We start from the raw sequence: 13,036 nt of genomic DNA on the forward strand, positions 1-13,036 counted from the left end.
CCCTCCCCACTCTCATGTGCTCTCTCTCTCTCATTCTCTCTGTCTCAAATAAATAAATAAAAAAAATCTTTAAAAAAAAAAAAAAGAAGTAAGCCTTTAAAAGTAGGGTGGCAGGGCGCCTGGGTGGCTCAGTTGGTTAAGCGACTGCCTTCGGCTCAGGTCATGATCCTGGAGTCCCGGGACCGAGTCCCGCATCGGGCTCCCTGCTCAGCAGGGAGCCTGCTTCTCCCTCTGACCCTCCCCCCTCTCATGTGCTGTCTCTGTCATTCTCTCTGTCTCAAATAAATAAATAAAATCTTTAAAAAAAAAATAAAAAAATAAAAGTAGGGTGGCATAAGTTTATAGCAAGCTTTGAAGGCTAGAATGGAAAGTTTTAGCCTCTTCTGCTTAAACTATTTGCTTTTCAAAAGAAATAGACAGCTTCTACTGAATAAAACTCACAGTCTGCCCTGGGTTGCGGTTAAACTGTGTGGACGCTGCTATTCCAATAGACTGTAAGCATCATGCCTGATTCAATGCTTATCTTTTACTGGAGCATAATGTGCCTACATAGTAAGTACTTGATAAATGTCTGCTGAATGACCAAATGACTCCCAGGATGAATTAGTCAGCTCAAAGTCCAAACATGGGGGGAGGCCCCCTCCGGCTGGTAAGCCACCTAGGCTTTCATCAAAGAGATATATCTGAAAGTTTTACATTAGAATAATAATCCCACATGTCCGCTTTCTGTGGAATGGGTGAGCCCCATCTCTAGTGCCTCTCCCCACCACAAGCACAGCAGTCAAATAAAGTTGAGGAGTTTATTAGGGCAATATGAGAGGCAAAGACACCCCAAGTGACAAAAAGAAAATTCTGAAAATGTCCCTTCAAGCCAAGTGGGGGCCTGGCCTTGACCTCCCCAAAAGGACAAGAAACTGGTGGGTTAGGAACAACATTCTCTGGTGGCCACCTTGCCAGGGCGTATGTGTCTCAGCCAGGACTGCCTCGCATCCCCCACCAAAGGTGGAAAGGAGACAAAGACTATTTATAGAATCGATGCAGAGGCAATGAGAGCTGTAAGGAAAGTCAGAGAGAGAGAGAGAAAGAGAGGTGGGGAGGACCTTGACGAAGAGTCCCAGGCGTTTGGCTCGGAGCGCCTCAAATACACTGACGAACAGTTCTACAAAATGTTACTTAAAAAGATAAAATGCCGAATGTTGGTTCCAAGAGCTCCCCGGGACGTCTTCCCACATGCCATATCACACACTGATGTACACGGCAGAGCCCAAAGGCCACGCTTTTGAAAAAAGAAAAACAAGAATAAGCCCTGTTGCTCTTTAAGGAGAGAGGAAGGAGCTGAGGCTGCTGGGGCCTTTCCCACGTTGGCCTGTATTCCGTAAAGCAGCTTCCCAGCAGCAGCATGGTGTAGTTCTAGGTGAGGGTCTCGCCTTTTGTCACCTGTCAAAGGAAACTGACAATTAGATAAATTCAAAAGTATTAAAAAAATCTTTTTATAGATCCTAGGTAGTAGGGAGTGGTAGAAAAGACAATAGCTCTGGAGCCCCAGAAACCTGGTTCATTAACTTCTAAGCCTGTTACTGCTTCCAGGTTTGTTTCAGCAACAAGTGGAAATGCTCATTCTCTCTGCAAAGCCCTTGCCTAGCCTCAGTACCTTCCCTGACATACTCACCCGTGCTTCAATGTACTCTATTCTCCGTTCGAGGGCTGTCAATTTCTCGTTTAGTGTTGCAAGTCTTGAACGACAAGACATATCTGGTAAAAGGAGACTGATGTTCAGGATTAATGTCATTCCAAATACAAACACACACACACAGCCCCTAACTGATGAAGAGGAATGATACATCATGCAGAGCACAAGCAGGAGCAGGTGAGCAAAGCAAGGGAATGGAGAAGAAGTGAGAATTATATTAGGAGCACATATGCTTAGAATGGATCTGCTGAACTTCCTACCAACGGTGGTAGGCAGAGAATAACGACCTCCAAAGATGTCCATGCCCTAATCCCTGAAGTTGTAAGTATGTATCCTACATGACAAAAGGGACTTTTCAGATGTGATTCAGGTTAAGGACCTTGAGATCCTGGATTATCTAATCACAAATCCATAAATGTAGGGAGAGATAGACCGAGGAAAGGTAGAGGAAGAAGAAGAAGAGATTCAAAGTGTGTGAGGGGAACTCAACCTGCTATGGCTGGCTTTGAAGATGGAGGAAGGAGGCCATGAGCCAAAAGATGCCAGAGACACTGAGAAGCTGGAAACAGCTCTCAGCTGACAGCCAGCAAGGAAACATATTTCAGTCCTACAGCCACAAGAAACCAAATTCTGCCACCAACCCAATGAGCAAGGAAACAGATCCTCTCCTAAAGTCTCCAGAAAGGAAGGCAGCCCTGCTGACACCTTGATTTTAGCCCAGTGATGTTGGACTTCCAAACCACACAACTATAAAATAATAAACTTGTATGACAAAAGCGGCTACATTTATGGTAATTTGTTATGGCAGCAATAGAAAACACACCAAAACTCTACAGACGGCTATTTGCTAATAGACAAACCAAGAGTTTCAAGAGAGGGGAAGTGACAAGAGGAAGAAAATAATCTCAACAGGGAAGAAAAACAGAGGCCACGAAAGCAGGAGAGGAGGGAAGGCGTCCATGTTTCTGAGCTCACAGAAGCCTCATCATTGCTTTTGCTCTAGGAAGGTACTTAATGTGTCATCAATATCTGCGCAGGCACGTCAGCATGAGAGAAAACTTGGGAGAACATCAAATACCCTGTGGAGCCCACATTCCATCTGTGGAAAACAGCAAAATTTCTTTTCTTCCTTTTCCTTTTCCAACCTTCTTTCACCACTCATCCAAAATGAAACCCAGATCTCCCCTAAATTAATACCTTTTCCTCTGCAAACTTCTCTAAGAGAAACCACTTGACTACTCTTTCCCTAACCATTCTTAACAGGAGAAAAATGTTTCTGGGCATGCTCAAGATTTCCTATTACTTCCTTCAATACCGTTGTTTGGTCATCCTCAACAACCTTCACTTTTTAAGTCTAAAATATCCTTTCTCCGAGACACTCTCCCACTCACAATGATTTAACACTTAGCTCACAACTTTTCATCTCTTCCCTGTTATGCAAAAGCATGTCCACATCCATTTGACAAATCCTCTTGCCTCAACTTTCACTTCTTCATGTCTGCATCTTATTCATCTTGCCTTTCTAAACATTCTCCTTCAAGGCTCAGTTCAAATTGGACCTCTGAGAGGTCTCTGCCAGAGGCATATAATTCTGCTGTACATTTATGGTTGAATTTCTAGTTTATAAATTACTTATGTGCTTCGTCTTAGGTTATCATTTCTCCCTTTGGATACAGATTTAACAAACAAGAATGTTCACCACTATTACTTAGGAATGGTTTCATAAAGTACGGTATATTTATGAAAGACTATTAAAATGGCCATTAAAAATTACAAGTTTGCAGGGCGCCTGGGTGGCTCAGTCACTAAGCATCTTCCTTCGGCTCGGGTCATGATCCCAGGGTCCTGGGATCGAGCCCCACATCGAGCCCCATATCGGGCTCCCTGCTCTGTGGGAAGCCTGCTTCTCCCTCTCCCACTCCCCCTGCTTGTGTTCCCTCTCTCGCTGTGTCTCTCTGTCAAACAAATAAATAAAATCTTTAAAAAGAAAAAAACAAAAAACAAAAAATAAGGCATCTTTTTAACTCATTAAAAAAAAAAATTACAAGTTTGAATATTTAACATAGGAAATATTCCTGCTACCTAGACAAATGTACTTATGTACTTGTAATTTATCTTTTTTTTTACATGTTTGTTACGCCACTAGAATGAGTTAATCAAAGCCCACTTCACTGGGCTAAAATCAATTACTCAAATACTGCCTCTTATTAATTTTTATAACAAGTATCTTGTCTGGCATAGAGATGTTTTTCAGAAAAAAATTATGGATTCTGGTATGTTAGTGAAACAAAAAATTGGCTCTAGTGTGACTCCACTAATTCTACAAGGGGAAGCCAAGGCCCATCTTGGATAACTGATGGGACAAAACAATAGCACAGCTGAGTTCGGAGCCCAGTTCCCTTCTGCCCAGGATGCTACTCTCCCACCACACACCCCGCTACCACCTTTATGAACCTCTGGAGTTGTAGTCTATTCCCCACATCTCTTAAAATCTGCTTATAGCTCAACTCTTCCACTTTCTGGTTCCTTTTTTTCTTTTTGCCATACTAGATCCTCTCCCACCCACCCATCTTCACTGCTACTCTTCATTATTTTTTAAAAATAGCTTTACTGGGCGCCTGGGTGGCTCAGTTGGTTAAGTGACTGCCTTCGGCTCAGGTCATGATCCTGGAGTCCCGGGATCGAGTCCCGCATCGGGCTCCCTGCTCGGCAGGGAGTCTGCTTCTCCCTCTCCCACTCCCCGTTTGTGTTCCCTCTCTCGCTGTGTCTTTCTCTGTCAAATAAATAAATAAAATCTTTAAAAAAAAAAAAAGCTTTACTGATATATTAATGTATATATCATGAAGTTCACTTACTTGAAGTATACAATTCAATGGTTTTTAGAATAGAGTTGTGCACCCATCATCATAATCTAATTTTAGAACATCCTCATAATCCCTACATGAAACCTTGTACCAATTAGCAGTCATTCCCATTCAGCCTCATCCCAACCCCTGGCAACCATTAATCTATCTATGTGGATTCACCTATTCTGGACATTCTTCATTTTTCTTTTAAATCGTGTTGTTTATCTCCTAGGCTGCTTCTTCTAATTCCTAGATCTAGCTTGAGTAGAAGGAACTCAGTACCCTCTTTTTCCTAGATACACTTCCACCACTGCCAGGACTGCCCAACAGGACCATGTCTCTTTCAATCTGGTTTTTAGAAGCTCAAAGGCATATTACGTATGCTATTCAGTAAGAGCATGAATGTTATCACTAACAACCTGTCATTTCCCATAAAAAGAGACGTGCCAAAATTATCTGCAGGGGTGGAGTGGTGAGAGGGAGGGTTCCTTCCTGGATGGCTGTTCTGTTCTAGCTCTGTCAATCTGGTAATGAATCAGAATCTAAGAACAACAGTATATTACTGGCCTAAATGGATAAGTACTGTTGAGAAATATAAAATGTTGAACTACAGAAACTTTGATCATATTTCAGATCCCAAGAATACATACTGACTCAAGCAAAACACTGGGAAAGCATTCAGCAGCTGAAAAAATCTGAAACCAGAGTGCATTTAAGAGTATATTATCACCAGACTTATATATATTTTTTAAAGATTTTACTTATTTATTTGAGAGAGAGAGCGCGAGCATGAGCAGGGGCCAGAGAGAAGGAGAAGCAGGCTCCCCGCTGAGCAGGGAGCCCAATGCGGGGCTCCATCCCAGAATCCCGGGGATCATGACCAGAGCTGAAAGCAGACGCTTAACCGACTGAACCACCCAGGCGCCCCTATCACCAGACTTAAATGAAGATACTAACTGTCCTTGTCAGGATGCTTGATGGTGTGTATCCATTACCACTGCTGACAAATGCCAGTTATCAGCTCCTCTGAACCCTTAATGCACATAACCTTAGCCTACAAAAATCAACACTGTCATTCTCTTGAATTGTTGCCATTAAGGCTTACTTCTCTAACAGAATTCTAAATTTCTCAGGAGTGGCTACCATGTCCATTTATTCTTATTTATTCCTTTCTCAGAGGATGTGACACATAGCTGGGATCATGACAGACATGCTATACTTGTTGGCTAAGTATAAAAACTGACATTTAAAAATAACCACATTTATTATTTTTGTTACACTTCTCTGCACATATTAGTTTTAGAATCAGATAAAATGGTATAAAAATTAAAAGCTATCATCTGTGACAATCTGTTTTTAGAAACTCCACCAATTCAAGGTACAGAACAGGTCTAGTGTTAGGAGGTTATCACTGCCTTATGATTTGTGGGGCCTCAGGTTCAGGTGGCCCATGAATATAATCACTCTCACCAGTTGGAAGAAATCTGAGGGTAAAAGCTGTTCAGAAAGTCACTAGTTATCTTGGAAAAACAGTTACCTCTCCAAAGCACATGGCCTACACAGACTCTGTGCTCAGGGTAAGGACTGTAGGAATGCTGCCATTTTCTTTTCTTTTCTTTTTTAAAGATTTTTATTTATTTATTTGACAGAGAGACAGCCAGAGAGGGAACACAAGCAGGGGGAGTGGGAGAGGGAGAAGCAGGCTTCCTGCAGAGCAGGGAGCCCAATAGGGAGCCCAATGCAGGCTCGATCCTAGAACCCCGGGATCATGACCTGAGCCGAAGGCAGCCGCTTAACTGACTGAGCCACCCAGGCACCCTTGGGAGCTCTTTGAAAATGGCAGCAATCCTTGGGGCCATCCTTCTGGCTCTGTAAGACTGGAATTCTGTGTGACTATTTCCTCAGTCTAGGACATGTTGGAAATCTCAAAAAGAAAAGTCTTTATTCTCTGTTTGATCATAAAATGTGACTCACACATTTGGTAAAATTTCAGTGCTGGTATTTCCTTGCTTATAAAGCAAGAGAAGAGACATTTCTCCTCTGCAAATCCTAAGCTCAAACTCTAATTTTTGGTCAGTTCCAAGACTCACCTGCCATAAATCTAGTGACTGTAATATGCCAAGATTTATGTCAAAGATAAATGTATGTGAATTAAAAGTTTCTTAATACAGGGGCACCTGGGTGGTGCAAATCCTGATTTTGGCTTAGGTCATGATCTCAGGGGCGTGAGACAGAGCCCGGCATCGGGCTCTGCACTCAGCAGAGTCTGCTTCAGACTATCTCTCCCTCTCCCTCTGCTCCACACCCGCTCAGTCTTGCTCACGCTCTCAAATAAATAAATCTTAAAAAAAAAAAAAAAGGTTATTAATACAATTCAGTGCTCAGAAATGAAGTTATTACATTACCCAGATCCAAATGTGGGGGATTGAGATACTAGATCACTTTTAAATTTTGAAAAACAGCCCCAGCTTAACTTATTTTTTTAAGATTTATTCACTTATTTGAGAGACAGAGAGCACACAGGAGTGGAAGGGGCAGAGGGAGAGAGAATCTCAAGCAGACTCGGCACTGAGCAGGAGCCCAAATCAGGGCTCCATCTCACAACACTGAGATCACTACCAGAGCCGGAGCCAAAACCAAGAGTCAGAAGCTTAACCGAATGACCCCCGAGGAGCCCCTTGACTTGTTATTTTAGATGCTTTACTGATTTAACTGATGTTCTTAATACTTTACTTGGATAGTCTGTGTGTATATATATCAGATCCTACCAGAAAGGTGAAGTCTTTTAATTCTGCTTTTTAAGGTTAAAACTCTCCATGTTGGTGATTTTTCCAACTACTTTCCACTGCCTCTCCTGACTAAGCCAAATCTCAAAGCTGTGATCTTCTCATCATTCCATCCTTCCCCTAGTATGCAGTATTTTGGTTTCTCTTCTCTGGCCCTTCCTCTGAAGGAACGTTATGAGTAAAGAATGCTGTGAACAACCTCCAATAATAGTTCAGCTCTCCAGAAAAGCAGGAGAAACCAATTATGAGAACATCAAAAAAGTTTGCACAGAACTTAGGAAAAGAAAAACTCTCTGAGGAAACCAGACTATCTGAATAGCAGGGTAAATAGGTTCAGTATTTCTTAATGTCTTCAGTTCACTGAAATCAATTAATCTAGCCTCTGAACTTGAGGCTCCTGTCTCCAAATCCATCTCTTTTTCACTAAACCATACTCCTTCACTCAAACTATTTCAAGATACTATGAGATCTATGTTTGTTGACCACCGTTCCCTATTACAACCTCTATACCAAGTTATGTGTGTGAATATGTATCAATGACATACATATTTATACTATTCTCTCATTAATACTACCCTCACCTTCATTCCCTGGTGAGAAAATCCATCATACTAAGATTATAGTCTTATACACTTTGTAAGTAAATAGATTAATACAAAACCAATGTTCTGAAACTGTCATTATTTCATCTTCAAGATAGAAATTCCTTGAAAGCAGGAAATGATTCCTATTCTGTATCTTCCAGAGTGCCTGAGAGCCTTGTACTGAGATCTGGTCTCCTTGCTGATGCTTTCCAAGAAAATTCATGTTCTGTTACCTTACTCCTCAGGATGCATCAGTCCTCCGGCTGGAAAATAATTCATTTTAAATCTTTTTTTAATACATCAGTTTCCCCTACTTAATCTTAATTGCTTGTTGCTGAATTAGTGGAACAGAAGCACACTAGTTGGAAAAAGATCACTAGATGTCATCCTTACACCTTGTGATTGCTTAAGTAAGTCTACCCAGTGCCCAGTTCTGTTAAAGAAACACTTGGAGAACATGGGATGGGAGTCTTTGTTAAGGCTTGCTGTCCAGAAGGATACGGAACAAAGCAGAAAGAATTGAAGACTGTTACAAACAGGCCATGCCTAGGAAAGATTTTGCTAGAAGCAGAAGTAACACGTACTGTCGGCTAGATACCAGCAATACAGGGCTCTCCATGTCCTTACATAATCTGGACCTTACCTCTGACCTCATCTCCTACCACTCTCAGGGCAGCAAAAACGGGAGACGGGAATGGGCGACTAAAAGGTATGGCGCTTAAGAGATCCTGAAAATGATGAGGAACCGTCAAGAAACTTACACAAGGCAGCGACACGGCTGTGGTTGCATTCGGAAAGGCGCACTCTGAGTGCAAAGTGAGAACGGGAATGGTAGCGGGTTACAAAGGAAGCAGGGAGGCTACCGAAGAGAAGACAAGACTGTGGATGGAGCTGCCTGAAGAGTCTGGGAAAAGGAAGGACCTGTTAATGGATCTGGGGTGAGGGCAATGAAGCCGATGAGCTCAGCCTGGCGCAGGAGAACCCCACAGGGACTGCCCAGTGGAGGCTGAGGGTCAGGGCGAGAGGCGGAGGGTGGGGTCCGGAGGACGCGAAAACCAGCTAGGGCCGAGGGCTCCCAGAGAAAGCCCCTTCAAAGCTTCTCAGCGCCCTCGCCAAACTGCCTGAGTGGCCTCCTACCCACCCCCACCTCCCCCTGCTCGCCCGCTGACCAAACGAGTTGAGAAAGTCCGCGATTTTCTTGATGCTGCTGGTGATGACTTCTATGTATTCCCGGTTCGCCCAGTCCTGGTGAATCTCCCGCTGTACCGGATCCTCTTGACCCGCCATGGCTGCCGCCTGACGAGGAGCCACTGCGCAGGCGCCCCGACCCTCCAGCCGGCCAGTGCGCCTGCGCCGCCAGCCCACACCCATTACTTGGCACCCACGAATCCATGGGCATTGTGATGCGCCTGCGCGATGTCAAGTCCTTTCGCTCTGCTCCCACGCCCCTGAAAAAAGTCGCAAAAACCCCGACGGTGAAAATGGAGTGCGCACGCGCCGAGGCACCCCTACCCACGACATATCCCATCGCGGGCGGTTTTGGTCGTTAGGGGGCGCTTGACCACGAGACGCTCGCTGCGTCCTCTGCTCCAAACTAAGGTTGTGGTCTGTGTCAGCAATCAGTTGGGCGTAGCCAATTAAGCCACATTAAATACAACTCATTTTGAAAATGGCTTTCAACAACACAACATGATTCCCCACCTTGCAGTCATCAAATAAACAAAACGTTAGTATTATTATTATTTTTTTTAACAATAATACCCAGTGATGGAGAGGCTGAGGGAAAATTGATAGGCCCCTAAATAACTGGTCGCACTGTAAACTGGCACAACTCCTTTAGGAAATTTGTAAGTTGATAGCAAGAACTGTCAAAAAATTCAAACTTTTTTGACCTAATCATTTCATTGAGAAAATCGTTGAAAAAGAAAAAAAAAAAAAAAAGACACTTTAAGCACAAAGGTGCTCTTTGTAACATTATCTATTTAAAAAAACAAAACAACTATATCTCCATAGTTGGGGATGGCTAAACAATGGTACAGCCTCCTACGGCAATATCATGCAGTCATTTAAATAGTAATTATGAACACTATGACAACATACATGATAAGCTGAAGGGGAAAAAAATACAAAATTCTCTTTAATTGCAACTATATGAAAATTATGTCTGCTTGAGGACAAGAAGGGTATATGAAAGATGCCAATGTCTGGTTTGTTAAGGTAGTGGAATTATGGACAATTTTATTTTATTTTTTTAAGATCTTTATTTATTTGACACAGACATAGCGAGAGAGGGAACATAAGCAGAGGGGATGGGAGAGGGAGAAGCAGGCCTCCCGCGGAGCAAGGGAGCCCGATGCAGGGCTCGATCCCAGGACCCTAGGATCATGACCTGAGCCGAAGGCAGACACTTAAAGACTGAGCCACCCAGGCGCCCCAATTTTATTTTTGTTTAAGAGAATTTTTACAATCTGCTTTGTGCAATACATGCCTTTTATTAAAAAAAATGTTCAACGGATTGCTTCTAGCAGTAGCTGGGAAGAAATCTTTACTAACAGCCCTTTACTCTGGTATGAGATTTTACAAGCTATAAAGCTGCTTTTATAGCTATTACCTCACTGAACCCTCACAAACCCTGTGAAAGGAAATCAGGAAGAGGCTTCTCATTTTACAGATGAGAAAACTGAAGTTCAAGGTCACACAGTCAATTAAGTGGTGGATCTTCACCAGTTGATTCCAGACTCCCGTATCTTTTTACTGTACCAATCTGAAAACAAGCTAAGGCCTCTGAACTCTCCTACGTATTCATAGAAATGGTTACTAAAATAATAAATATCAACCCTAAATATCAAACCCCAGGTATCCAGAGGACTAACTGCCATTCAAGATCCTGCTTCCCAAGTGATGCTGTTGTAGTATCTTGCTCACACATCACAGAGAAATCAGATAGATCTGCTTTTCCTTTAAAGGCAGGGCATCTCAGTTTCAAATCACAAATCTATCAGTGAGGAGTCACTTCACCCCTATGAACTTTTTTTCTTCATGTGTAATACAGGAACAACAACATGGATGGATTAGGATTGTTGGAATTCTGTGAGAAAGAATAAATAGAACACTAAGCACAGTGCCTCACTCTTCACAAAGCAGGCACCCATGATCAGTTTACATTTTCTTTTTATGCAGAAAGCAGAAAATTAAGTACACATATCTATCCAACATTTTGTTTTTTATGATTAATGGCCTTCCATGAGATAAGTCAGGCTCAGCTCTTCTCCTTTTGCTGGACTTCCTATACACCTGTTCTAGGATCTCCCCTGTAATTCCAAACAACTCAAGGATATGGTGCTGTCCTAGAGTGAAGAATATTCCTCTGGACTTCTGGCGCTTTTTCCTACATGCCTCAGGGAGCTTGCTGTCAGGCAGTCCTTCAGTATGGGTTTGTCAGCGTGGTAGTTCTTCACTGCAGAAACTGTTTACAATGGGTACAGAGGCAAGCCCTTTGGGAATGCTGCTGGTGCAACAAGGAGTGTTTCTGGGTGGTAGATTGCCTCAGCATAAAAGAACAAGTTCCCTGACTTTGGGTCTGTCATGTGCTTCACAGAACTTGAGGAATCTTGTCAATGACTCCACATGTAATAATCAGTGTGGAACAAATTCTTGAAGAAATGTGTCAATTGCATTAAGCATGGTCATGTGAATCTTTTTTGCAATCATGTGCACTTGGACCATCATTTACGTGGCTAAGGATATAGCATGTGCACCATGGCAATGTTGCTAGCTTCTTTGAAAAGAACTGAATCATCTTTTGGCAGAGCAAATGTGGTTAGTGTCATGACAATCCCTGAGGACAGTGCACACAGAATGTTGAGAGCTGCATGATACAGACAAAGTTGATGTTGTAGGTCATCAGTAACAGGTAGTATGGGAGATTCCAGTTTTCCATATCTGTGTGGTAGCCACGGAACTGGAGTATCAGAGCCAGAGGTAAAGCAAATGGTACCTCCAAAAATAGATCCCTGAGAGCTGGCAGACTGCACAGAGGACTGTGGTACAGATTGTCATAACAGCACGAAGCCCTCTCTATCCAAAAACTTGTAATTATACAATTTTGCTTTTGGGACTTTCATTAAAAAACCCCAACTGTGCAATAAAAACTGTTTTGTTTGCTTTTTAAATAACAGTCTCTTTTGAGATGAAAATAAAAATAAACTTACTGGAAAACAAAGTTTTGCAATTCAAATCATTTCAGTGTCTTCCAAGACTCATCACTCTCTGCCCCCTCTTCATTTTCTGACTTCGCTTCCAAACTCTCCACTTCTCCTTCCACAGGGTGCAACACACACACACACACACACACACACACACACACACACCCCATCTGACAATTCTCGACAAGTCCCTCAAAACCATCTGGTCTTCCAAATCAGGGTCTTTAGCCTGAGTCCGCCCCCACCGCCCCCATCTCTCCCGTTCAGCTTCACCCAACGAGCCAGACGAAAGGTGATAGCTCTTATGTGTGCTGTGCTCTACAGTTGGCAAAGTGCAAGGGCAATTTCTGGGTGTACAAGGTAAGGGCAGGTGGGGCCATCAGTTAATTCTTGCCACAAATACTTCACACTGCCGGGCTGCAGGATAGCCAGGCGGCAGGATAGCCAGGCACAGGGGATATAGTGAGTCAATTGGGTAGACCTCTCTTCCCTCAGCCTGCCAAGGAGATTGCAGTGACGCTTACGAAGTTCTCAAATCACTTTTACTATGGTGAAACGGTCAGTTTTTCAGCTTTGTGAGAAGAGGACAGCATTGTTTTTTTTGAGGTTTAATAGGAGGCAGAAAAAAATTTTTGGTCAGTCAAGGGAAGACATGTGCCTTTCTTCTTGCTCTTGAGAAGCGAGCATTTATTTATAAGTTGTCTCCTTGCGCTGGGATCATTCCAATGCAGCAATAAAAGCTTTGAGCCTGAATACCCACTGAGGACAGTTTGGAGTCAAGACTAAACACTAACTACAAGCTCGGGGACTTTCCTGTAGGTCTGACCACACCCTTTGAAGTGGGCGTGTCCGCCCGCCCTGACTAGCTCAAAAGCACACAGGTGTGGCGGGTAGGGAGGAGGCGGCGGAACGGAGAGGACGGGAT

General features: G+C 43.1%; 1 protein-coding gene across 1 annotated transcript; it reads right to left on the reverse strand.

The window, feature by feature from the left end:
- Positions 1–786: 786 nt before the first annotated feature.
- BRK1 (BRICK1 subunit of SCAR/WAVE actin nucleating complex) lies at positions 787–9,272 on the reverse strand. Its single transcript, XM_034996823.1, has 3 exons — positions 9,076–9,272; positions 1,670–1,752; positions 787–1,437 (listed from the first exon to the last, which is right to left on the reverse strand). The coding sequence occupies exons 1-3, from the start codon at positions 9,191–9,193 to the stop codon at positions 1,411–1,413; spliced, it is 228 nt and encodes a 75-aa protein (XP_034852714.1). The 5' UTR covers positions 9,194–9,272; the 3' UTR covers positions 787–1,410.
- Between the last annotated feature and the right edge of the window lie 3,764 nt (positions 9,273–13,036).

This window comes from Mirounga leonina, unplaced genomic scaffold (assembly GCF_011800145.1).
Source record: "Mirounga leonina isolate KUSES-001 unplaced genomic scaffold, KU_Mleo_1.0 Mir_94, whole genome shotgun sequence".
NCBI lineage: Eukaryota > Metazoa > Chordata > Mammalia > Carnivora > Phocidae > Mirounga > Mirounga leonina.